The 25,115-nt window shown below is 44.3% G+C and overlaps 1 protein-coding gene across 2 annotated transcripts; it reads left to right on the forward strand.

The window, feature by feature from the left end:
* Positions 1-495: 495 nt before the first annotated feature.
* ZFYVE1 (zinc finger FYVE-type containing 1) lies at positions 496-23,130 on the forward strand. 2 transcript variants are annotated; one of them, XM_068684056.1, is made up of 12 exons: positions 496-625; positions 1,179-2,035; positions 11,404-11,908; positions 13,804-14,018; positions 16,137-16,243; positions 17,204-17,312; positions 17,880-17,977; positions 18,094-18,211; positions 18,567-18,737; positions 19,545-19,725; positions 20,232-20,345; positions 21,425-23,130. In XM_068684056.1, exons 2-12 carry the CDS (start codon positions 1,538-1,540, stop codon positions 21,655-21,657), a joined length of 2,349 nt encoding a protein of 782 aa, XP_068540157.1. In that variant the 5' UTR covers positions 496-625; positions 1,179-1,537; the 3' UTR covers positions 21,658-23,130. The 2 variants fall into 2 exon arrangements, with proteins under 2 accessions (XP_068540157.1, XP_068540156.1); XM_068684055.1 differs by lacking the exon at positions 496-625 and adding an exon at positions 632-894.
* The last annotated feature ends 1,985 nt before the right edge of the window (positions 23,131-25,115 follow it).

The raw sequence follows: 25,115 nt of genomic DNA on the forward strand, positions 1-25,115 counted from the left end.
GATCTGTGGTCTCTTTCCACTAAAATAAGTGGTGGTGGCTCACATGTTAGCTGTAACTACCATAAGAAATAAATAAAAGGGGTGACAAGAATTATAATGAACGGTGGCACTCCTTGCTGGGCCTTCTTCTCAGAGAGTGCCAGGCCCAGGCTAGGATGGCACCCTGATGGATGATGGGCCTCCAAGGCCTGGAAATGTCCCCTCGGTGGCTTTTCAAGAAGCAAAAGGACGAGAGCTTCGCTCCGCGAGAAACGGCAGGGACAAGAGCTTCGCTTGGGTTTTATCCCTCACACACCTGCTGGGGGCTATTTGCACCCTGCTGGGACTCCCACTGCCTAGGAGAGCCACCAGCTGGGGGTGGAGAACGAAAATAAGGCAAAGAAAACAGAAATATTTATTCAAATTTTATTTATTTATTTATTTTTATTTTTTTCAGACAGGAAAAGGTGCTGAACCCCCGCCCCCCCACCAAGCCGCCCCCAAGATGTCGGTCCCCCGCGGACTCCATCTCCCAGCGGGCCCCGCAGGGAGGTAGCGCGCCGCGCACTCCCTCCCCCCCGCGGACTACAACTCCCAGCGTTCCCTCGGCCCCGCCCGCCGCCGCCGCCGCCTTCCCGGCTCCGCGGTAAGCAAATACCCCCGGGGCGCCCAGCTGGGCCCGGCCGGCGGCGGCGGCAGCGGGCGGCGGAGCGGCCCCGGCCCGGCCCGGTCGGGCCCTGCGGGAGGAGAGCCGGGCCCAGCCGGCCGCGCAGGCGGGGCGGAGCGGAGCGGGGCTGAGGGAGCAGCGGCGGCCGGGCCCCGAGCCCTGAGTCACCGGTGCCGGCGGCAGGGAGGGGGCGGCCGCCGGCCTGGGCGCGGAGCCGGGCCCGGGGCCGCCTTTGTTGCGCCGCTGAGGTGGGTGCGGGGGAAGCCGGGGGGACGGGGGGGAAGGGGACGGGGGGACGGGGACCCGGCCGGAGCCGGCTGCACCCGGGGGAGCCCCTGAGGGAGCGCCCCGCGTGTAAACACCGAGGGAGGAGCCTGGCCGCGGGGTGCGAGCGGAGAATTTTCTAGTATTGACACAATCCCGTGAGTGTGTGTGTGTCTGTGTGCGTGTCTCTGTGTGTGTGTGTGTGTGTGTTTGTGGTGCCTCTCTGCCTGCTGCGGTACCGACTGTCTCTGTCCGTGCCCCGCTTTAGGAAAACAACGCGCCCTGAGCTGCTGGAGTACGCCAGGCTGGTTGCTTCTCACCACTGAAGGCACAGCGCACGGCTGAGCGGAGGAGGAATGGATGCTGGCACTCGGGTATAACAATAAGAACCAGCCACATTGCTTAAGCGTATGTGACAGAAAGAAAACTTCACCTGCGGCAAGCAAGGCTCTGTCAGCCTGTAAACTTTGCAGAGACATCTCTTAATTATTTAAAATTAAGTACAGACAGAGCTCCTGTTGTGTTTCTTTCTCCTGTGAAAAATACTAAATTTGCAGCCAACTTTTACACGTATCATTAGTAAAGCACAAGCAGAGGGGAAAAACGCTGCTTTAAAGAAATCTGAAGATGAGCGCCCACACACAAACTGCAGAGAAAGGGCAAAACACAACACTCCTGTGCCAGGAAAGCTATGTTTGCAGTGGGACAGATGAAGCAATCTTTGAGTGTGACGAGTGCAGGAGCCTACAGTGCCAGCGCTGCGAAGAAGAGCTGCATCAGCCGGAAAGGTTACGGAACCACGAACGGACCCGTATAAAACCTGGCCATGTCCCTTACTGTGACTCCTGCAAAGGTGCCAATGGGAATATAATGCACGCCAGCATGACGGGGTCGAGACAGATAGCGGCTGTGAGGTGCCAGGTGTGTAAAATCAACCTCTGCGTGGAGTGCCAGAAGAGAACACATGCTGGGGGGAACAGGAGGAAGCACCCTGTCACCGTGTACCATGCTGGCAAAGCCCAAGAGCAGGAAGAGGAGGAGGGGATGGATGAGGAGACCAAGAGAAGGAAGATGACAGAGAAAGTTGTGAGTTTCCTCTTGGTGGATGAGACTGAGGAGATTCAGGTAAGAGCTGCTGTGGCCTGTTTGACAGGTGAGATCCTCAGTTCTGCCTTAATTTAACATAGTGCTGGGATGCATGGTTAATTCTTGAAGTGTAACTGACAGCAACAAATTTAGGGCCAGGAACTCCTGTTCTCAGTGAGTATCTTGGGGCAAAAAAGACAGAGCCTAAGGCTGGCCTTGCTCACCAGTTCCTCAAAGGGCAAGTTCACGAAGACCTTTTGTGTGGTAAGAGCCTACTTTCAGAGGCTTGGTAAGTGAAGCTGGTGAAGGAATGGACTGTGCTGAGACACGCACAGCTAAGATAAGAGCTCGGGATGCTGATCATTCCTGAACAAAACTGAACCGAGAGGATTGCAGGAGGTATCCTGCAATGGGAGTGCTGGCTGCCAATCTCCTACCGTATGACTGGGAGTGGGCACTGTACCAAGCAGTGCTAATGGGAAAACTGAAGCCCCCTGCTACCCTCCTTCACCACCAGTAAATCCATATGATTTTTAGGAACAGGATAAAGTATAAATAAGGGTTTTGTGGGGAAAATCACAACTGTGTGCCATCCAGGTCCTACAGACACTGTGGTTAAGCAGTGTTGCTAGTCACAGATACTGTTCTATGTCAGCCTTTTACACAAAGAGGGGGAGATTGGCCATCAATTTGGGACAGGTTTGCTGGTAATAATGATTTAAATATTTGTTGGCAGTCTCTCAGGAACAGCCTCTCAGACTTGATTTTAGAGTCTAGCATCCAGTATGTGCATTTATTTAACTTTTCTGTTGGCCTTTATATTTGGTAAGCATAAGCACTTTACAAATGTAAAAATATTCTGTGCATACAAAAGCAGCAACATGTGAAAGTCACAAGGCAGATTAGTTATCCAACTAAAAACTTGGTTTCATCTTTGGGCTTCCAATTTGCAGCTTTCATGTTTAGCCTTGCTCAGGAGATACTGAAAGAAAACGTAGTCACCTGATGGCTCAATATCTGGTTGCCCTAATTTGACATATTCATGCTGCTGGTGGTAAAAAGATGTGTACGGAGGCAAAAGGGGAGAAAGGATGATAGTGACTGTGAACTATCATCACGGTTTCAGGTGTGGTAGCAGTCCTAAATTGGTATGCTTTCCCTCAGCACATGTGTTGCCATATAATGCATGGCAGATGCAGCTATTGCTGTAAGATGCAGGCTCTTCAGTAATCTTCACCTGGCCACTAGAGCAAGCTCTGAAGTGTTTCAGAACATGGCTGTCCTAGAAAGTTCCTCACAAGCTGTGCCTGGATGTGTTTGTACTGTTTTAAGTTATTTTTATACTCCAGAATCTGTAAGCCTTACTGGGGCAGACTTTTGGCTGCCTCTTGCGAGCAAGTGCATTACTATTTCAATATCATGGGTGATAAAGCCAGCTTCCTTATTGGGACTGCAATGGTCCTTTATCAGATCATAACAATTAGATCTGAACATGGTTGGAAAAGCTCTCTGAAAATGATCTTTCCTCTTACTGGGATCTTGAGTCAAGAGCTCTTCCATCTCAAGTGATTTTCTCTTCCTCATAGCTGACTGCTTGCCTGACAACTCACAGCCAGTCTCAGAGCAGTCTGAGAGTTTTCAATTACAGGATGTTCTGGCAGCTGAAACTTTGAGTTCTTGCTATTATGGTGATATTTCTGCTAGTGAGCATGAGAACCTTTATTTAGAGAGTGTTGTCAGATTATGAGCTCTCAAGACATGTTCTGTAGCATCTTTTGCCCTTGATAATACCGAACAGACAATGCAGGTATAAGAAAGATTTTAAGTCTTTTGTGCTCATCATTAGCAAGATGATTTCTGATTACTTAAGAAGAAATCTTTAGTTCCTTATTTAAACCAACTCATTGTCCAAAAAAAATACCAAAGCAGTAATAACCTGAAATGTGAAGATCCAGGGTTTGAGGGCATGTGGCTTTTTAAGCTTGAGCAGCCAGGAGAAGGCTTGATCAGAGTTAGAGAGTGCAGTTGTCCTCAGGCGTCTGATTTTTGACCTTTGGAACTTGAAGATTGTTATCTTGGTTAGGAAAGCAGAGAGAAAGCTGCTGATTTGCTCTCAGCAGCACATTCGGCCCTACCAACGTTAAATGCAAGTCCTACAAAATTGGGCAGAACCGGTTATGCTCCTGAACAAATGGGATGGATCAAGATACTTGCTGATGTATACAGGCTTACTAACATCTGACCTGGAAGTAGTACAATAAGATGGGAATATGGGACAAAGACTTTTTTTTTTTTTTTGTTATGCTGTGGAAATTGAAGTTGCTCAGCTCAGGTGGTTGTGTCCCATCTCATCATTCCCTTTGGCTTCTAGGAGCCGGTGGTTCTGAAGCCTGAGGATATTTATAGTGTGTAAGCAACAGCAGCTGGCTTCAAATCCAGAAGCAGTGTAGCTTCACCCATAAGGAGCTGGGCCTCAGCAAATTAGTTGAGCTGAGAGGCGTTCATCTTAGCTTGGGCTCAGCACTGCACTGTTAGAGCTGTGATAATTCCAAGATCTTCATAACTGTCTTTGTGCCACGTTGCACAGATGCGCTGGCCTGCTCAGAGCTAGCTTGGAGCTTTTTGCCCTTTGCAGACATAGCCATAAGCTGAAAAAGCTGAGGACTTTTTAGGCTTGTTTCAGATTTGCTTGGAGTTGGAAAGGTCCCATTTTAAGCCACCAGTTGTGCAGCAGTTGTTTGTAGAGAACCGACAGTAGCTTAAGCTTATCCCTGTAAAATGCAGGCTTCTCTGTGACTTCCTCATCGCAGCACTTTATCTGAGCACCTCAGAAAGACGTTATCTCAGTAAAAAAAAAAATGCTGCTAAAGGTAAGATCCAAGCTCACTGCAAGGCTGTGGAAGAAGCAGAGAGGTGGTTCCTCAGGGAGGTCCAACTGCTGCTGTCTCACACACCACACAGCGTGGCGTCTTGTGACTTAGTCCCCAGCCATCCTGACCTACTCCACAGATTTTTTTTTTTTTCCTTCACTTCCTCCAGGACTGAAAAAAATAAAATACCTTGCTGGTGTTTTACAAACTGACATCACTTGCAGTTTAGATCCCATTCTATGTTCCTTTTCTCAGGCTGTGTTACAGTTTTACGTTTTTTCTTTGCACAATATTAAACTTTTTGCCTTGTCTATCACCTATCTGAAGCTGAAACTTCAAATTGTTCTTGATAACAGCAGCATTTGTTTGTTAATTGGTTTTGATATATTCGGTCTTGCTTGTTTATCTCTACTCAGGGTGATGTTGCAGGGATTATTTCCTCAGCCAATTGCTTTGGTCTTGTTACTGATGTTATTAGTCTTCCACATCTCTTCTTTGCCATGGTAGGCCAAAACCCAGCACTATGTCTTCTTTTCTTATGTATGTAAATCCCCCAGCTGAATCTCCTGATCTCGTTCTGAGAAGGTGTCACCTTTCCTTTCCTACCTCAAACCTGCTGAATTTCAAAGCCAGCACGACTGTGCTATCTCTAATGCTGCTCCTTGCATGTGTGAGGCACTTCTTGCAGGAACTTAGAGAACAGTTCATTGGTCTCATTAAAACTCTCCTTTACTCCTGGACCTGTTAAGAAAAACACATCAATGAAAACACGACAAGGGTTGGGATAGTTGGTTCGGGTCCTGATACTCTTGAATTTTTCCACTGATCTATGTCTGCCTTTGCATTTTGATGTACTTAATGTTTATTCAGTTAGTGAAGCAGCAGCCATCTTTGCTTGGTTGTTACACAACCTTTGCAGCGGAGTGGAGAGTTACCCATCAGCTGTGTGGTGACCTCTATTTGCTGTTACTTCTGAGGCAGGGGAGAAATGCTTAACGAGGCATCACAATTTGATATTGTTATCTTGGGGACCAGATGTTGAGGGTTACACAGGATCAGAACTCCGCTTTAGTGGCATCAGTGGCTTCCATGATAACGCTTTGTCCAAAGCTGTAGTTGAGGACTTAGCACATAGAATCTATGCAAGGGGAGAGGAAGTCTTTCATTTACCCCAGCAGACAGGGAAAATGCTTGATAGTTACAAGGCTGTCTCTGAGTTCACTGATATTTGACCAGAAACAATCCCTGTCACAAGAAATTATCCATTCTCTGTGTTTCAAAGAAAAATAAAAACAAACTGGCTTTGTAGCCTGTCTTATCATGGAGGCAGGAAGAAAATAAGGTTAGCAGGGTTAGACACTGGAAGGATTATTAGTTCTTCCCCTCAGCCAGTACTGAGCAGGATCTATACACTGCTCTGCAGTCTGCCAGGATGGCTGAGAATGACCCACTGCCTTTATTGAAACGCAGAGCACTTGATGCAATAAGCGGCCTCTAACAGTGTAACAGCCCGCATGTCCTTCTCTGTCGCCTCTTTTAAAAAGTTCTATGCACAGAATGGTAACTCCTCAGGACTGGTAGCTGCTTTGCTTCTGTCACTTCTGTAAGCCTGATGAAAGTGCTGTGGTTTTTTTCTTTATTACCTGCTGACGTGAGCTTGGCCCAAGTCTAGGGATGAGAAAAGGGAGAGTCACTAGGAATGCTTTTTCTAATTAAATGTTTCTTGCGGGTCAATGCTAGCTAATGTATGTCTTCTAAGAGAAGATCACAATCTCTTAAATTTCATTACTTGCCTCCGTAGCTTAAAAAAAAAAAAAAGGCAGTTGTCTAACAAAGACTACTAGTTTCTGTGACACTCTTGCTTGACTTGCTGTTGGGAGAATGTTTTTGTTTTGTGCCTTTTTTTTTTTTTTTTTTTTTACTGCCTCCTGTGAATTTTGTGGGATTTTATTCCATATCCCTGTAGCCTGAAGAGTTGCAGCTGGTATATTTTCTATGGGTATAAAGGAGGAAGAAGAAATGCTGATGTTTATCCAAGGTTTTTTTAGGTCAGTGTGGTCTGTTGGATCAGAGTTTGTAATTTCTGCCCCTGATTCCTGTTGCTGTGCTATTGATGAGTTTTCCTCCTTTTTGTGCTTCAGAGAGGTTTTCTCGCCAAAGTACTTTGCTGTCTTATACTCCAGAACTATTTTTCTTACTTCTTTGCTAGTTCTGAGTATTCTGCCCATCCTACTGTTACCAATTTTGCAGTTCCCTCTCCTACAATTCAGTGCGCTGGCTTTCTGTCCTCAGAATGAAGTAGCAGGACAACTATACTTGCATTTACCTTGAAGTCTGTATTAGTTTTGAGACTTTGCAAAAGGAAGAAGGGAAAATGTAACATTTCATCTAGCAAAGAGGTTAGGGAGGTGTCTAGTCTTCTGCTTTCAGCAATTTCATTCAGCTTGGCTGTCATCTACAAGGGTGGGTTATCTGCTAATAAAAATATTTCAGTCAGTATTGTCTCTTGGGTTAGGGAGGGCTCACAGTAGATTACCTCCTATCCACCTGTGTTGTGTTCCACCCCTCCCAGGGTATTCTGCCCTATAGCCTTTGACATAGGGTCTATTCCCCTAGCTAGGGTTGAGAAACAGGATTTAACTTTATCTCTTTGTCTCTTTCAGGAAAGAGTTTTCTAAATGATAGACGCGGGCTTCACCTGTGGGCAGCCGCTGCCCTTTGCTGCAGGGACCTCTTCCAGCCTGAATTAGTCTAGGATCGTACTGGAAACAGGGTTTGAATCGAGATAGTCTAAGGCACTTCTTGTGCCTCTACTGATGTGACGGGTTTCATAGGAGTTTTCCTTCTCTACAGGGAGCCATCCAGTCCTTTTTCTCACTTGGTAGCAAGAAGCATTTGGGAGTATCAGCAAAGGTTTCTCCTGGAGCAAAAGTGGGTTGTTTCCAGCAACTTTTTTAATACCCTATCACACCTGAGTTTCTGGGATAAGCCAGCTGTGCTCCTTTGCCTTCCCTTGGAGTTATGGCTGTGTACAGTGGCTGTGTACATTGTGATACAAAACATCAGATACTGTGGTGTTCTGGTTGTCAGACAAGTCTAGTGACTCATATGTTTAATGATTAATATAATGATATATTTATTTCTTGATTGCAGAAAATGTATTTTTGTTATTAAAAACACTGTTAAAATTAGGTTAAGCAAAGAGTAAGATTTCAAAATACACCAACAAAAGTACCACCATAACTCACAGTGACGGTGTAACACTAACAAATGAAAGCACTGAGGGATCCTATGCCAAGCACTCTGGGTTTTTGTTTTCAGCTGTTGTGTCACGGCACAGCTCTAGCTTTGTGCACCGCTTCCATGAATGCTAGCCAGCCTTCAAGGCTTCATGGATAGCTTTAAAAGAAGAAAACTGTGGTTAAAAAAGTCTGATTCATTTAATGTGTTTGTTTTGCCTGGAGGCAAAGTTGAAGTTGTATGAGTACAGCTCATTGGAAACCCCTTTCTATTTTATGGGTTTTGTTTCTAAGCTTTAAATGTTATTGTTTGAATAACGTTGTTTCCAAGAAATTCACAGGCAGGAATGTCATTTTTATCAGTTCTCATTTCCAGACTTTTCCTAAACAATTCTACTTTTATTATGGCTTGGATCTAGGTAACTTGTTCTGTTAGGAGTGATACATTTCAGAGTACGAGTGATGAGGAGGCTGGACATCCACATGCATTCCAGAGCTGTGTGGTATGAGGTTTTTGTGTCCTCTTCAGAGAGGACTCTAGCTGCAAAGCTTTTAGTTCTTCCTGCTGAAAGCCTCCACCTCCAGTTCAGCTCAGCTCAAGTGGTGTGACTGACTGTATGGAGGGTGCATGACCATTGCTAACAGAAACGTAGCTAAAACTGGAAAATGAATCTAGTCAAGATTCTAACCTGTGGTGGAGAAAAATTATTATTTCTAGAAGGAAGTCTTTTTCTAAGATCCATAACACAAGTGTAAATGAGTCTCTGATACTAGAAATGACAAAATACTTCTGGCAAATAAAGGAGGAGCTGGAGAGAGATGTCTCTTAGGGAAGATGTTCAAAAATTTTCAGTCTTAATCGTCACTGCTACATGATTTAAGGAAAGCTTCATATCTACTCTTTGCAGTTTGTGTCAGATGTGGAGCTCTTGGGCAGCACAGGAATGTACATGGCAAAATGTGAATCATTGGCGTGTATAGCAGAAGGTGGTACCAAACAAACTGCTGTAGAGACAGGGGAAAGAAGCAGGACATGAACCCCGAATGGTTTAGTGCTTCAGCACGCTCCCAGCACACTTCAGCACACTCCCAGCCTGTCTTTAATTGTCTTTAAATGTCTTAAATAAACTTGGTTGAGGGAAGTATATTTGGCCACTGATAGAGGGGTTGTTGTGGATGGTTCTTTGTGTGTCATCCCTGTGCTCCGCAGTAATTAAAGAAGACAAATTCACAAGAGCAAGGACCACCTCATGAGATACCAGCATCCTCAACAAAAGGAAGGTTTATTCACCTGGGAAGCTCAGCCTGGGACAATTTCAGTGGAATTTGTATGATCTGACTCCTGTTTCTCACTGGGGGAAACGCACTGCAGAGCTACCCTTATCCCTGTGTTCCCTACTGTACTTTGTATCTTATGCCAATACCAACTCAACCCCTTGCAGATGCTCTCCCAAACTGATACCAGAATATCAACCAGTGCTGCTTAAACAACCTTAGTTATTAGCTGCCCTGCCTATGCTTGAGCAACTGTTTGATACTTCCTTGCACTGTCACGAGAGTGAATAACTGGAGTGATTGGGTCTGATCAGGAGCTTACTCTGGCAAAGAATCTGCTGCTGCCCTTACGGTAAGAAGTTTGGGAGGCAGTAGAATAAAGAAAAAAATCTGGAGGAAAAAATCATATTCCTTTGTGTTTACATATGTGCAACATCATTATGTAATCAGTGGCTGCTTTTAGCAGCCATCCCATGAACCAAGAACTTGCTTTCATCTCCAGAGGCGCTAAATGAGACTGAGTCCGTCATCTGAACCACCTTCCTGACAACAAACTGCTAATCACAGCTGCCAGAAAGGCAGACCCTTTCTTGTGCACATAGGTCTTGAGAGTGTCTTGATGGTCTCCCACAAACGATTCTGTTGAAAGCATTCTGATTTCTGTATTTCCTGTTTTTCTCCGCATTGTGAGGCTGCCTTGAATGCTTTGAGCCAGCGAGTAGGTGCTGCAGCCCTGCAGTCCCAGCCTTTCTTTCTGAGCACTGTTCCCAACCACAGCCCGGTGTGCTGGCTGGTTATTTTCCTTCCAAGTCTGGAGGCTGCTGCTAGATTTGACCAGGGCAAGTGAGATAGGATGAGCCTTAAACTAATTTACTGATCTAAGAATAAACTTGTTCGAAGAAATCATTTGCTACCCCGTGGCCTCTCTGGATCTTGTATCCTGAGACCTGCCAGCAGTGCTCTCTGAGGAGCAGAGGGCGAGTAGCCAAGCTGCCTCTAGCCACCAAGAGGGGAAGGAAGCCCCTTCCTTTTGGCTGCAGGGATTCTGCAACGAGGGGATCACGGTGGAGGGAGTGAATTGAATTATTCTCAAGAAGTGTCTGTCCTGTCTTTCTCTGTCACATAACGTGTGGGGTAAAAAATCGTTGGGAGACAGAACACCAAGTGATAAGCAACCGTAACCAGAAGCATGAAACCTTTGATAGCCAAAGCTGCATTCTGCAAGGAAAGCAAGATAGGCCCTCGTGCAGAGCCCTACCCTGTTGCACTGCTTGGTATCTGTTCCCTGTTGCTCTCTGATCCAAACAGAAAATGCCCTGTTCTCTACCCCAAATAGCATGGTGCTTGGTCACTTAATCTATGTGAAGTCAAAGAAAGGTGATCTGCTGAGGTCTGTCTCCTGTCTTTTGGCTGTATGTTTGTTTTTGGGGGAGGAGGAGTTTTTGTTGTGTGCAGTGTGTTTTTTTGTTCTTTAAATGAAAGCACGATACAGTAAATTATGAAATGAATCATTGAGGTTGTTGTGGCACTTCTGTCAAAGACAGTTTGACCTTCTTCAGTCACCAGTGCTCAGACTCTGTGCACGATGAAGTTAAGGCGACAAAAGCACTCACCTGTTTTGTGCTTGAGTTCAGAGACTTGCCAGGGAGACCAGTGCTACTGAGAGTGTCTGCCACGCTGCAAGTAGCCGTTTTGGCAGATATAGGAGAAAGGTTTTGCTCTCATCTCTAAAAGGGAGTGCCTCTGGGAATTGGGTAACGTTATAGAAGAGGTTACACTGGACAGATAATCACGGTGAGGCATCACTTCCAGAATGGCTGCATGATGGACCAGCCTGCATCCCATTGATGTGTATGTGTTATAAAGCTGCTTTCTAATATTTTGCTTTGGTGCTTCAAAAACTTCATACAAAATCTGAACAGGAAGTTATTGCTCTCGTTAATCTTATGACTCCTGAAGCCAGCTGTGTTCTGAGTTGTCTACTCTAATTGCATGGTTATAATATTTATTTTTTTTCCTCAAGGTAAGGAATGAGGAAGAATTTATCAAGAAACTGGACTGCAGTCCTGACCAGCATCTAAAGGTGGTGTCCATCTTTGGGAACACGGGGGATGGCAAGTCTCACACCCTTAACCACACTTTCTTCTATGGCCGGGAAGTCTTCAAGACATCTCCAGCACAAGAGTCCTGCACAGTCGGAGTCTGGGCAGCGTACGACCCTGTGCGCAAAGTGGTGGTGATTGACACAGAGGGCCTCCTGGGGGCCACTGTGAACCTCAGCCAGAGAACGCGGCTGCTGCTGAAGGTCCTGGCCATCTCTGACCTCGTCATCTACCGTACTCGTGCTGACAGGCTCCACAACGATCTCTTCAAATTCCTTGGTGATGCCTCGGAAGCTTATTTAAAACATTTCACTAAGGAACTAAAAGCTACGACAGCCCGATGCGGCCTAGATGTTCCTCTGTCAACGTTGGGTCCAGGTGTCATCATCTTCCACGAGACTGTGTACACCAAGCTACTGGGCTCTGGTAAGTAGGCAGTAAAAACTGCTCACTGCTGTGTAACTGCTGCCTACAGGTTATCAGGCTGCACTGATTGTTCAGTGCTCTTTGCTGTTGTGTAAGAGATGTGGTTTGAGTTTTGCTCATGCTTGTCCCAGTCTGTGAGCCAGGCTGTGGAAGGAGCAGAGCGTTCTCTGATGGTGGTCTGACTACCCTAGGTCAGCTGGAATGATCCTCTTAGCCAGCTGAGCGGTGGCACTGAGTGGTCACCATGGGAGTTGTGCCAGCCACAGGGAGGGTCACTGCACAGGATCAGGAGTATGGATGATACGGCAGATGAAGGTGAAAACTGAGACACCCTGGGATTTTGGCAGGGATATAGAGAGTCCTGTTGCAAAAGAGAGAGGGGGGAGGAGGCGAGAAGCAAAGCAAAACAAACAAAAACCAGAAACAGAATATATGTAGGAAACAGGAAGAGCAAGAACAGTGAAATTGATGAACATCAGTACTCACAGTACCCTCAACCAACTCTTCTAATTTCTTTGGACCAAGATTGTTCTGAGGCTGGTGTGAGGTTGGGACTGAGAATGGTGGCACAGGGCTGACGCTGCTTTTCTCTGCAGCCACGTTTGATGCAGACAAAGCAGCAGGCCTGGCACAGTATTATTCCCATCGCTTTCAGTGTTCTTCACCAACGCTTTTAACTTGGCTCATGTCGTACTGGATTATGCGTATTTAAATTGTGTGGTTTATTTGCACGTCTGAGTGAAAGGCACTGTCCTATGGAAGTCAAAGCAAATTTTGTTTTTGACTATACAGGATGTAAATGTTTTTCCTGGCCCTGTTTTTTCCATGCTTCAAAAGGCACGGTGAAACCCTCCTTCATTCTGTCTAATTCTTTGATGAGCAAAAGCCCTAATGAATGGACTACAATGCATTAGGTTCAGTCCTGCCCTCTGTGTAATGCCACAGTAGCACCCTGCTGGCCCATATTTTCATTCTTGCCTTCCTAATGGGTGAGATCTTGAGCTAGTAGAATGTGGCATTCTTTCTGCTGATTATTAGAGTGCCTTCTTAATTACTTTGAACTTACCTGCCATGGCAGTTCCTTTTCTTCCATAGCAATTTGCTGATCAGCAATGGGGAGTTTTCTGTAGCTGTTGAAATTTGCTATTTCAGCAAGTCAGACTGTGACCCACAATGATACTGGCACCTGTGTTCAAAGTCAGGGTTGTAAAAAAATCCGTTTTATGATCCCTCCTGATCATGGTATGGATAGTAAAGAAACCTTTTAGCGCGTGGATTTGCATCAAGTTGCAATTACCCATCTTGGGAGGTAATGGCAAGATAAATGTATTTGTGTAGTTTTAGGGCAGGGAAGAAGAGAGGCCTGTGTTATTCTAAAATGTATATGAAATTCTGAAATGTACGTGGCCAGTTAAAGTTCTCCCCTTTGTACAAGGGGCTAACAAACTTGGTCTTCCTCGCTACGGAGCTGGCGTGCAGAATAAGCAGCCCATGTAAGGTTTGTGTCCTCCACTTATCAGGTGTTAGAAGTAACTATACCAAGTTCTGGTCTGCTGAGAGGAGCTAGCTAGTGTGTTGACGTGGAGTTGCCTTATGTTATAAATTGTTTTTATATTTCCAAACCCAGATGTTTCCAGCTTTACCTGTGGATTTGCAGTCTCTACAAAGCGTGGTATTAGGATCTAAAGCTACATATCAAAAAAAAAAAATAAAAAGACTGCATTTTGGAAAAAGTATTTCTTTCCTTGCTTGTGAAATATAATGATAGCTGCATTTCGGATGTATTAGAAGAATTAAGAAAACTAGCACAAGGTAGCATATGAAAGCAGTGTGCAATTTAAATATTATCTTAAACCATCTTTTTTTTATATACTTCCTGATACTCTTACATACAGATCATCCTTCAGAGGTTCCTGAGAAGCTCATTCAGGATCGCTTTCGGAAGCTAAGCTGTTTTCCTGAGGCTTTCAGCTCAATCCACTACAAGGGAACAAGGACATACAATCCTCCAACAGATTTCTCTGGACTTCGGCGAGCTGTGGAGCAGCAGCTGGAGAACAATACAACTCGGTCACCTAGACAGCCTGGGGTTATCTACAAAGCACTAAAGGTAAGTCCTCTGGTTTGGAAATCAGTTTGGTACAATCTGTATTTGTATCGCTGTTGCTAGTTACTGTCAGTCTGGCTAATTAAGCTGGAGCAAGTGAACCAGTGACACAGAATTGGAAATCAAGCAAGTTTTGGCAAAGACAATGATTTTGTGTAACAACTAGGTAGCTTGGATAATTTTTACTTTTAAAAAAGCAGACAAAAAAATAAAAACAACAGATTGCAAGGTCTAGAAAAGTTGAAGAGCAAAACAGATTAAAAAAAAAAAGTGAGTTGGGAAGAAACTGACTGGGGAAGAAAATGTAACTAATGCTGTGAGTGGTGAGCACTTGATGAGGGATTTACAAACAGGAGGCCCCTCAGTGCAAGGGGAGGGAATGCAAAAGACTTGGAGGGAGTTAATGGTTGGCAAACCTGGCATTGAGCGTAGTGTAGCCAAAGGGCTATGTGGTGAAAAAGAAGAAAGATGTGTTGGTAGCTAGGGAACCAGATGGGACCAAGCCAAAGGATGTATCATTTCAGAGGTGCAGCATCAGATCAGAAGGCTGATGAAAAGGAATTGGTGGAGAGAGCAGCTGGTGATTTTTTTTTAAGGTTACCTCGCCAGAATGTCAGAGGGATTTTCAGGTCTTAAAAAATTGCAGTCCATCCTCTGAGTTTCTACACATTGCTTACCACTACCTGATTAGCAGCATTTTTTCATTGGCCTGGAAAAACATCTGCCTCACCATGGGAGCGGGAAGCAGGGGTGTATTTGCAGAAGGTGGCAGTGTTAGCAGTCTTTCCTGTTGTTGGTCACAGCCACTGCAACAGAGGACTCCAGCTGCTCTGTATTTGGGGTAACTGAAGCCCAGAAGAAAGTGTCGGGGTGGTGGGTACACCATTCCTTGCTCTGGGAGCAGACAGGCAGCGTGGAAGAAACAGCTGGAGTGGTTAATTCAGGTTTAATTTCCGCACACTTACCACAATAATCAAGTAAGGAAGTTTCAGATACAGCTGTCACTCTATGTGAGCTCACATCCAGAAGGGTGGATGCTGCATTCAGATCACTACTGAATGCAAACTAACATTTTAGCTTCTCTTGCTGGGGACTTAACGCTTGCTAGGCATCTTTGTCTATCCCATGTGGCTTCTGAATCCATTGGCTGGTATCAGTCAAGCTTGAAAGATACCTTAAAGATAATTTCCTTGAAGCTCTGTGATATCAGATTTGTTTGTAGAGGTCTTAGCTGGGAGAAGCTGTGGTGAGAGAGATCTGTATGTGTGTGCATACGCACTGTCAATCCCTGTCAGACAGCAGAGATGTTTCCTCCCCCTGCCTATCCTGGAAGGGAAAAGGGAAGAGTAGACAGAAAGGTAATAATTCTAGTTCATTCAACTGCAGGAAGAGATTCAGATAGACCTCATGCCTTCAAAAATCTCCATCAAAAAAAAAAAAAGTGCTTTGTTTCAGTGGTTACAAATCTACTTGTTTTTACCGTAACACCCAGAAGAACTGAAAAAGTGTGCCAGGGTTAAGGGCTGGATTAATCTAAGAACAGATGCTCCCAGGAAGGGGAACAAAACCCTTTGTCTCGGGTTTGCAGTTTCACCAGCCTAGAGAAGAACAATAGTTCACACAGCCAGAGGAATACTCGGCAGCGCTTCGTCAATGAAGGGCAAAGAATGTGTCCTTGTGTACTGTGTGAAATGGCTCTTCAACTCCTAGAAGTTTCCAGAATACAACCCCCTCTTAGCTAAGGAGGCAGTGGACACGAACTGAAACACAGGGTTTCATCTGAACATCAGGAAACCTCACCTTTTCTGTGTGAGGGTGACCGAGCACAGCCTAAAGAGATTCAACCACCCATTTCTGCTGTAAAATTCAAGGCAGGGGCCAGGAGGAGAGGAGAAAAGTATCTTACAAGCATTCAGGTCATTTCTGTACAAGTGCAAGATTGTCTGTCTTGCTTAACTTCCAATCTTTGTCTTGGTTTCTAGGTTTGCAAGACACCGTTTGTTAGCTGTGCGCCCTCTTTCTGCCTCTGGTTCCAGAAGAGGAGCCCATGCTTTTGCTTGGAAAAGGTTTCATAAAATGTCTGCGTTGCTCTCAGTTCATTCATTCTTTTCTGTTTCCCAGGCTCTAAGTGACCGGTTTAGTGGGGAGATCCCTGATGACCAGATGGCTCACAGCTCTTTCTTTCCAGATGAATATTTCACGTGTTCCTCTGTGTGCCTCAGTTGTGGGTAAGTGGATGAGAAATATACCCTCATCCTTTTTAGAAGTTAGTGCTGCTCTGGTCTACAGCAGTAAAACAAAGTTTTTGTGATGTCTTGACACCTGGCATCTATCATCAGGTAGTACTTCCAGGCAGAGTTTTTTTGAAATCAGACTTCTATGTGGAATTGGATGGCTGTTATTGTCATGTCCCAGCTAGATACGTGGCCTTTGCCTACTCTATTTTTGTGTACTGCTGTGAATCTGTTTTGCCCATATCCTTTCCCTGGATGGCTCATGAATAACTTGGCTGAGAATTGCAGACAGAGCTAGAAGAAGGGAATGTCTAAGGAAATCCCCTGAAGCCTTGTATGATGATATCTACCTGCTGTTTTTATTACATGAACAATACTAAAGCACACATTATGGGCCTGGACTGTGCCCTGTGGCTAATTCCAAGTGTACCCCCAAGTTTGATTAGAGCTTGGTTTGTAGCTCTGTGGGAAGAGCACAGAGATTGAGCCCACAAGTGCTCTGAGTCTGTAAAGTGCTCCAGCAGCAGGATGCTAGGGCTGATTATGCTTCTGCAAACATTCTCTCCCAAATACTCTGTAGTGCTATGTTCACACTCTTTCATGTTCGTTAGAAAATTCCTACCAGCTTCTTGTACCGGCTGCAGTGTTAACGCTGTTCTGGCAAATTTCCAAGCTCGGTTAGTCCTACTTAAAATTTTCTGTGAAATTTAAATTGGCTACAGTGATCACTTCCTACGCTGAGTTGTTTTGTAGTGCTGCTTTGTGCTATGAAACAGCTGCTACAACTCTTTCCAAAGAGCCTGCCTTTGAGTAATAGGTGACATCATTGCTTTATGTACAGTTGTTGGGGTTAGAACGCCTACACAAAGGCAAGATAGTAATATAAATGAACTCTTAGTGACATCTGTCCCATATCTAACAGTACCAGCTCACGGCTTGCTTTTGCATACTCAGGTGTGGCTGTAAGAAGAGCATGAATCACGCAAAGGAAGGAATCCCGCATGAATCCAAAAGTCGATGCAGATATTCTCACCAGTATGATAACAGAGTCTATACTTGTAAGGTGAGTAGAGACACACAAGGACAAGATCTGAAGAATGAAGAAAGGAAAGGATGGCACAATGAATGAGGAACATCACAGGCATGTGCCTGTTTTGTTGCTTTTTTTCAAATGGGAGAGGTGCTCTAGCCTTTGCAAGAAAACTTAATCCCTGTTGAACTTATATTTTTTGATTGAAGATGTCCTCTCCACTATGTGCTGTGTGTCGCTGGCTAAATTGTGAGCTCATCTGCTCTAAATTTGGCTGATGTTGACTTTCTACATGCTGGATGCAGTTACTCTCTGTAATTGCCTGTGCCTATTGCTTGATGTTAGCTGATTTTTCTGTGGGGTGTATGCAGGAGACAGGAACATTTTCAGCCACTGTCATGGTATTCAGTATGGTAGAAATATTTACCAGATGTAATTATTGGTAGTGGTTTCCTTATTTGGTTTTGTTGAGTGGCTTTTTGCTGTGGAGACCGCTGTATGCCAATTGCATGCTTTATGTCACCAAACAGCTGCGAGACCTGGAGCCTGGGATTCCGAAGAATGTGTTTTTAATTGATCCTTTCTGTTATTATATTATAGGCCTGTTATGAACGAGGGATGGAGGTCAGCGTGGTGCCAAAAACCTCTGCTTCCACTGACTCCCCTTGGCTGGGCCTTGCCAAATATGCTTGGTCAGGGTGAGTTCTGCAGCTACGACCTTTGTTCTGTTCTCTGTTGCTTCTACTCCACCTAGTGTTCTGGACTTCCAGCATCTCGCTGAGGCAAGCTGTCTTCCTTTAATCCTCTCTTGCAGATATGTGATTGAGTGCCCCAACTGTGGGGTGGTGTACCGCAGCCGACAGTACTGGTTTGGCAACCAGGATCCTGTGAACACTGTGGTGAGGACAGAAATTGAGCATGTCTGGCCAGGGGTAAGTCTGGTTGCTGGATAGTCCTTGTGTATGTGCACATCCACACAAGCGTGTCAATTATTCGAGACACTGATGGAGAAAATGGGTTGACTATGATTCGAGCAGGTCCTCTGTCTGCTGTTTAAAAGAACTTTTACAAGGGCTTTTGGTCATCTTTTAGCTTTTTTAAACCGGCAATTCAGCCATTTCATGAAGTCTCTGTGAATATTACATCACTGAAAGCTACCCTTGTGTTTCAAAGGAGGGCTGGTGAAATTTAGCAGTTTAGCAAGGAGCAGTAGGGTCGCAGAGCAATCTGCTTTTGAAAAATCAGATTTTCCTGTTTTTATTCTCAAATGAATGAAATTTATTTCAGACTGATGGATTTCTGAAAGACAACAACAATGCAGCCCAGCGTTTGTTGGATGGCATGAATTTCATGGCACAATCAGTATCTGAACTTAGCCTGGGACCCACAAAAGCTGTGACCTCCTGGTTGACGGACCAGATCGCCCCAGCTTACTGGAGACCCAACTCTCAGATCCTGGTAAATAGCAGCTACTATACTTCCATACTGTAGAGAAAAGCTTTGCATAGCTAAAAATCTTTCCTCACCCTTTAAGTAATAAAGGATTTTGCAGATTCTAAATGCTTGTTTTATTGCAGCAAGCCCTTCTCCTACAATTTTGACAGAACTGAATGGTTTTCAGCTTTTCCCATTCTTGACTTAGAGTAAGAATGAACAGACTGCCCAGCCCTGCCAAATAGACTGTTCCCTCCCTACTTCTTGTTACCTCTTTTCCCTGCAGTATCACCACTGAAAATCCTGGCTTGCATGAACTTGCTCTTAGAAGCAACGAATCTGCATCTTAAGTTTGGTTTCTGTGGTTGATAGTAGTATTTTTATAGGTGCAGAGATTTAACTCTGGTTTCATATCAGACGCCAAAATCTGGACTCAACAATTGAACTAGAAAGGAATTCCCTATGTCTTGGCGGAAACAGATACCTCTTCAGGGAAAGCAGCCTTCTGAAATCTTAAACCCCACCAAGACCAAATACCCACCATTCAGTCCTGCATGATGTGGCTGTAATTATTGGTGATTGGGGCTGAAGGGATCACAGCAATCTATTGGCTTAACCCCCGTATTTGCGTATAGTTATACACACACCTAGCTGAGTCACTTCCTTGGGGTGAAGGTATTGGGGTGGTATCACCCTAGTCTCAGGTGTAACTGTAGTTTTCATAATCTCCGTCTAAGTGATGCCAGCCTGGAATTCTGCTCTATTTTTCTGCTATGAGGCCATTAAGGAAGATCGAGCTAACAGTTTTTCTTTCTATGTTGTCCTGATCAGAGTTGTAATAAGTGCAACACGCCTTTTAAAGATAACGACACTAAACATCACTGCCGGGCCTGTGGAGAGGGCTTCTGTGATGGCTGTTCTTCCAAGACCCGTCCTGTGCCTGAGCGAGGCTGGGGACCAGCACCAGTGCGCGTGTGTGACAACTGCTATGAAAACAGGGGCATCCAGTTAGGTAATTTCGAGTTGACTGTGACAGAATTATTTCTGGGTAGTAGTCTGGAGTCTTAGTCCTTGGCTCGTGGGTGTAGACAGCAATGATCAAGTTAGGCTTTGGTTTAGAGGTTGTTTTTTTTTTTTTTTTTTTTTTTCTAGTGAAGCTCAAGAGCTTTATATTTTTTGGCAGGAAGATTGCAATGATCTAACAGATATCTGACTCCCTGATAGGATTATTTTCTAATTGGGTCTCTACTTTCTTTTCCCAACGCCTGTTGGTGGTGTGGAGCTGGCATCAGAGCAGGGATGCTGCTGTTGCAGCAACCTTTGTTTTGTCCTTTATTTCTGAAATGAAGTGAAAACCCTGCAATTGAAGACTGGGGATGTGGGAGATAGAGGCTGAGGAGAGGTCCCAATCTGTCTTTTGGGTTTGCTGCCTTTGGGTTTTTGCTGATGCAAAAGAATAAATTTGGCAGAAATTGTACTGGAAATAGGTGCTGAGTCCTTAACTCTTGTGTCATGCAGATGTGGCTGAGCTGCCTTCAGATGAAGAAGGGGGGACGCTTATTGCCAGGAAGGTGGGGGAAGCCGTACAGAACACTCTTGGAGCAGTGGTGACAGCCATGGACATTCCCTTAGGTGAGCTGTGCTCTCTTTTGATGGATTTGTCTAGAGGTATTTTTGATTTCACAGGGCAAAACTTCGGACTGAACTTCAAGAGGTTGGTATGACAAGACTGTCAACTCCACTATGATGCCACCATTGGCTGACAGTTCTAGAGCCCCCTGCAGCTGATGTTTCCTCTTGATTTTCAGCATGCTAGTTTTGCACTCCATATTTTCTACCTGTTCCTCAAACTTGTGTGCACCAAACTGCAAGTAGTTCATGCTGCCCTGATGCATCACCTTAGTGACCTACCAGCTGAAGTTCCCTAAGGACTGGCCGATTAGAAAGCATTTTTTCAGGCTTGGTTTTCTCCCAGAGATGCTGAGTGCATTTGTGTATGTTCATGGAGACTGCTGGCACTTGGTACTTCTGCAAGGAAGAGCTGAGAATTTGAAGCTGTCCAAGTTGGTTTTGATGGAAAATGATCAGTAATGTTATCTTTAATGGTGAGATTAGTACAGGGAAAGGTTGCTGCTCTTTCATGTGCTGGGTAGCAGTTCAGGTATGTCAGCAAACGCTTTGCATCTGAACCTTCTGTTGTTGGAGCTGAACTCGTTGCTCAGATTGTTGTTTTGTTGCTTTGCCTGCAGTATGTCCCACCATCACCTCTGTGGGCTGTTTGTTGCACAACTCAATGAAAGGAAGAATAAATCTCTTCCTCAGTTCAGTGTTTCTGAATGTGTGTCTTGGTGACTGTGTTTTCTTGGCCACAGCTGAAACTGAAGGTAGCAAAGAGCAACTGTCTCATCATACTCACCTTCTGGAAGAGTATGAGTAAGGGAAGATGCCACAATTTAAAGAAAAACAATCTGTTCCTTTGAAGAGAGGCAGAATGTGGGAGAAAGCCATTACCCATTTCATCCATTTTGTCTGTCTGTTATGCTGAAGTATTGTCAGAAGGTTGTCTTCCCCTCAATGGCAGTGTTACGGCTTGCTGTGCGTGAGGCCTTCCACCTTTGGAGGAACTTTGAAGGAATGTAGACGTTCTTGACATGCTCGTTTTCACAAATTTTCTTCATCTTTCTCCCCCTGCCCCATCACTTCCCCCATAGGTCTGGTAAAAGATGCTGCCCGACCTGCATACTGGGTGCCAGACCATGAAATACTGCACTGCCACAACTGCCGGAAGGAATTCAGCATCAAGCTCTCCAAACACCACTGTCGGGCCTGTGGCCAGGGATTCTGTGACGAGTGCTCACATGACCGCAGAGCGGTTCCTTCTCGTGGATGGGATCACCCAGTCCGAGTTTGCTTTAACTGCAATAAAAAGCCTGGTGACCTTTAACCCCAGGCTCTTCTCCAAATCTTTGCAATTCCTTATGTTCTCAGGGTTACAAATGAAAATATCTGGTCTCCCTTTCACCTCTTAACCTGTTGCAGCCAGAGTGCATGTTTCCAGTTTCTGGCCTCCTCTCGTGTTATATCCATCTTGGAACGCTGGGAATGAGCTTAACTTCAGCCTTTAGGTTTTAATTTCAAATTAACTGGAGAAGGGAGGGAACTCCCTTGTAAATGAGTGAACCAAAATCCAGTGTATTTTATTCCAATTTAAGTACATATATATATCTATATATATATCTATGTATAATTCAGTATATTAAGAATGCAGGTGGCTAGTGAAGCATTGAGTATTCCTAGTTCAAATGATGGATAGTGTTGTTCTTTGCTATGTTGGATCAGAATTATGGCCTTCTAATTCTTCTTTTGGAATGTCTCGCTGATCATGATGTCCTGTGAGGAAGGTTTGGACTCTGTGCTGCCAGGAAACCACAGGCCTCTCCAGTGTTGGTTATACGAATTACACCTGGGAATTCGAGCAGCCCTACATCTGGAGGTGCCATACTTCTGGCCGTGGAAGCTTAAACTCAGATTCTTTAGCAAGTTTGTTTGAACTGTCATATGAACAGTGGTCTTGCAGTGCAAGAGGTATTAAGTTGAAATAACCCCCTGGGAGAGACCAGTAGAGTTTTTAAAGGTAAAGCAAATCATGGCACAAGGCAAAGCATTCCGAGTTTGCCATTTCAAGTTCAATACCAGATCAAAAGGTAACAACAGGGTCTTCATCTCCCTGGCAATGTTCTCATGTACTCAGGTTTTTTTCAGCTTCCTTTGCCAGCTTGTTGCAATTAAAAGTTTTGTCCAGAGCAGAACAAGAGGACAAGTTGTGTAGGCAATTCTGAGATAAGTTTGAGTTGCTTGGGTTGTGATGACTTTTCTTTTTTCCCACTTTTTAAGCGATCCCTGAGTGTATGGAGCCTCTGTGTTCTCAGACGTGGTTGCGTAGAAACTGCACAGATATGACGTATCTTTTCTTTTTTTCTAATAATAAGAACTTTCAAATCCACCTGGAAAATGGGAACCTTTCTTCTTTGCTCCTAGCAACTGGCATTCACTGGACTTCATCCTTTTATTAAAGGACTGCATTGAATTCATTGATTTTTTTTTTTATTTTTTTTTTATTATCAAAACCACCACTTAACCTAACTAATACTGCCTTGTACTGTGGACTTGTGGTTCCAGTTGTAAGAAGAGACCATTGTGGATTGAACTGCCTAAAATTCTCCCTTGTTGGCTTACATAGACAAGAATTCTTCCACAACAGGAGGCTTGTCTCCTCTTGGAGTTTGATGCAATGTCCTGGAACTGTGGTATTTTTTTCCCCAGCTTATTAAATGTGCTCTTGTGTAGACGAGTGCCCAAGACCCTGTTTTAGGACTGTATTATTAAATTAACTACTATAAAAGACTTTATCTTCTGAGCAAGTGTACCGACTTTTTCCTTGTAACATGTAGTTCTCACTTGGTTTCTGAAAGACCATAGAAAGCGATTGCCCCTTCACTACTACATCCAGCCTGCACACGGAAGTAGACTTGGAAGACATTCCAGGATACCTTCTGTTCTGGCCGAGCTTGCTGGGGACTATCTCATGTTTTTATACGCAAAGTCTGCCATAAACTGACAGTTGCCCAAGGGTGGGCATGAGCAGGTAGAAATTTTCTCTGAAAAGACATTCTGCACATCCAGCATAATTCTGTGCTTCAAAGCCTTTTTATTTTTTTAACAGGTGAGCAACGTGTTCTTGGTTTGTAGGCTGTGCCCTGTGTGCTGTTAATGCATGAGGCTTTACTACCATGTTAATGCACAAAGAAGACAGCCATGACATTCCTTGTATAAAATCTTTGGCATCTGTTTAAGCACCTTGTCTGACTTTTTCCTTGTCACAGACATATTTACAACCAAGTCTAAGTGAAAATATTGTCTAAATATTTTTAGTATATATGCTGCCTTAGTAATTTAGCAGCCGGTTGGTATGCAGAGTCCACTCTTGATTGATTATCCTGGAGCTGATTCTTTTATGCTGTTGCTCGATAAAACAAAATCTTATTTTGTGCTTAACCTGCAGCAGGCTTGGTGTTACTTTTTCCAGACAATGTTGAGAGGATTATGTGGGTTCTTTGTTTCCCAGAATGAGGGAAAAAAATATCTCTGAGGCTTAAATTCACTGCCGTTTTCTGTAGACAAGAGCTTTTCCTTATTCTGCTTGTATTGGGAGCTGTGAGTACACTAAGCATAGAATATGGGTATTGAATGGATTAGTTAAGAGGGATAGCTGCACGTTTTTGCAGAGTGCAGTGCTACCTGATGTCGACGTGTTAAGGTTATCAGGATTTTATCTGGGAAAAAAAGGCTCTAAACAATGTCTTTGGATAGAAAGCACAGGAAACTTAAATAAAGGAAATAGAAATCCGTGGGAGGTATTCACTAAAGCAATTAACAGGGCAACATCTTGTGTTCAGAGTGGGACCGAGCCTGAAGACAAAGATTAATAGCAGCAGTAGAAACCTGTGGCAGTTTTATTCCTGAACTCTTAGGAGAGAGGCTTTACTTGCAGAGGTATTGGTAGCATCTAACCAGAGTGAGTCTTTGCAAAATCTGTCTGCATGTAGCAGCTCCTTTCTGGAGCTCTGCAGAAGCCCAGACTGAGTGTTTCATAATGCCAGCACAGTGTTATGAGACAGATCTGACACTTTAATGCAACTTCTGTGCGAGATGTGAAGACTGCTAGATTTAGCAAGATGCAACTGAGGAAAGAAATTCTAATGCTGGAAAAATGGCTTTGTTTGTTTACCAAGGGTGGGGTTGCCGGTGGGGGGGCTGTTTTCCAATAAATTTCTAGAAGATAATTGTGTATCTAACTGAAGACAAATTAATGACATACCAATAAATTCCTGTCAGTCAAGGTGGCAGTATGTCATCTGGATCAACTGGAGTTCACTGCAGTGTTAATATATCTGTAGTTAAAACGAGCGCACTGTCTTGGGAAGATAACGATTTCACTTGGTCTGAGATGTGGCATGATATAAGCGTGTTCTGAGTTAGTGAGCGAGACAGTTTGATGTAAATCTATTGCCAGAAAAATAATGTCAGACTGATCATTGGTAGATCAAGCATCTGCACCTCTTCTGACTAGAAATTGTGCTGAGAAAACACTAAAAATATGAATTGTGGGAATTAAGTGATGTGCAAAATCCTCCCCAAAGCACTCCCCGGTGAAAAACTAATTCCTAAACACCACAAAATAAATTTAGATTTATAGAGGAAGAAATGTCTGATATGACTTCTCTGATGGATTTGTGCCCATTATAGATGCCTATGACAATTCAGCAGAAAGATTCCCCTTCAAACAGGTGGTGTGTGTTGTGGTGTGTGTTTTCTTCTCCTTTGAAGCAGATATATGTGAGC

Source organism: Anas acuta, chromosome 5 (genome assembly GCF_963932015.1).
Source record: "Anas acuta chromosome 5, bAnaAcu1.1, whole genome shotgun sequence".
Classification (NCBI taxonomy): domain Eukaryota; kingdom Metazoa; phylum Chordata; class Aves; order Anseriformes; family Anatidae; genus Anas; species Anas acuta.

Coding starts and splice junctions, on each gene's coding strand:
- ZFYVE1 (XM_068684056.1), top strand. CDS start 1,538: ATGAGCGCCCACACACAAACTGCAGAGAAAGGGCAAAACACAACACTC. Junction 18,738..19,544: donor GACCCAACTCTCAGATCCTG/GTAAATAGCAGC, acceptor TGTCCTGATCAG/AGTTGTAATAAGTGCAACAC. Junction 19,726..20,231: donor AAACAGGGGCATCCAGTTAG/GTAATTTCGAGT, acceptor TGTGTCATGCAG/ATGTGGCTGAGCTGCCTTCA.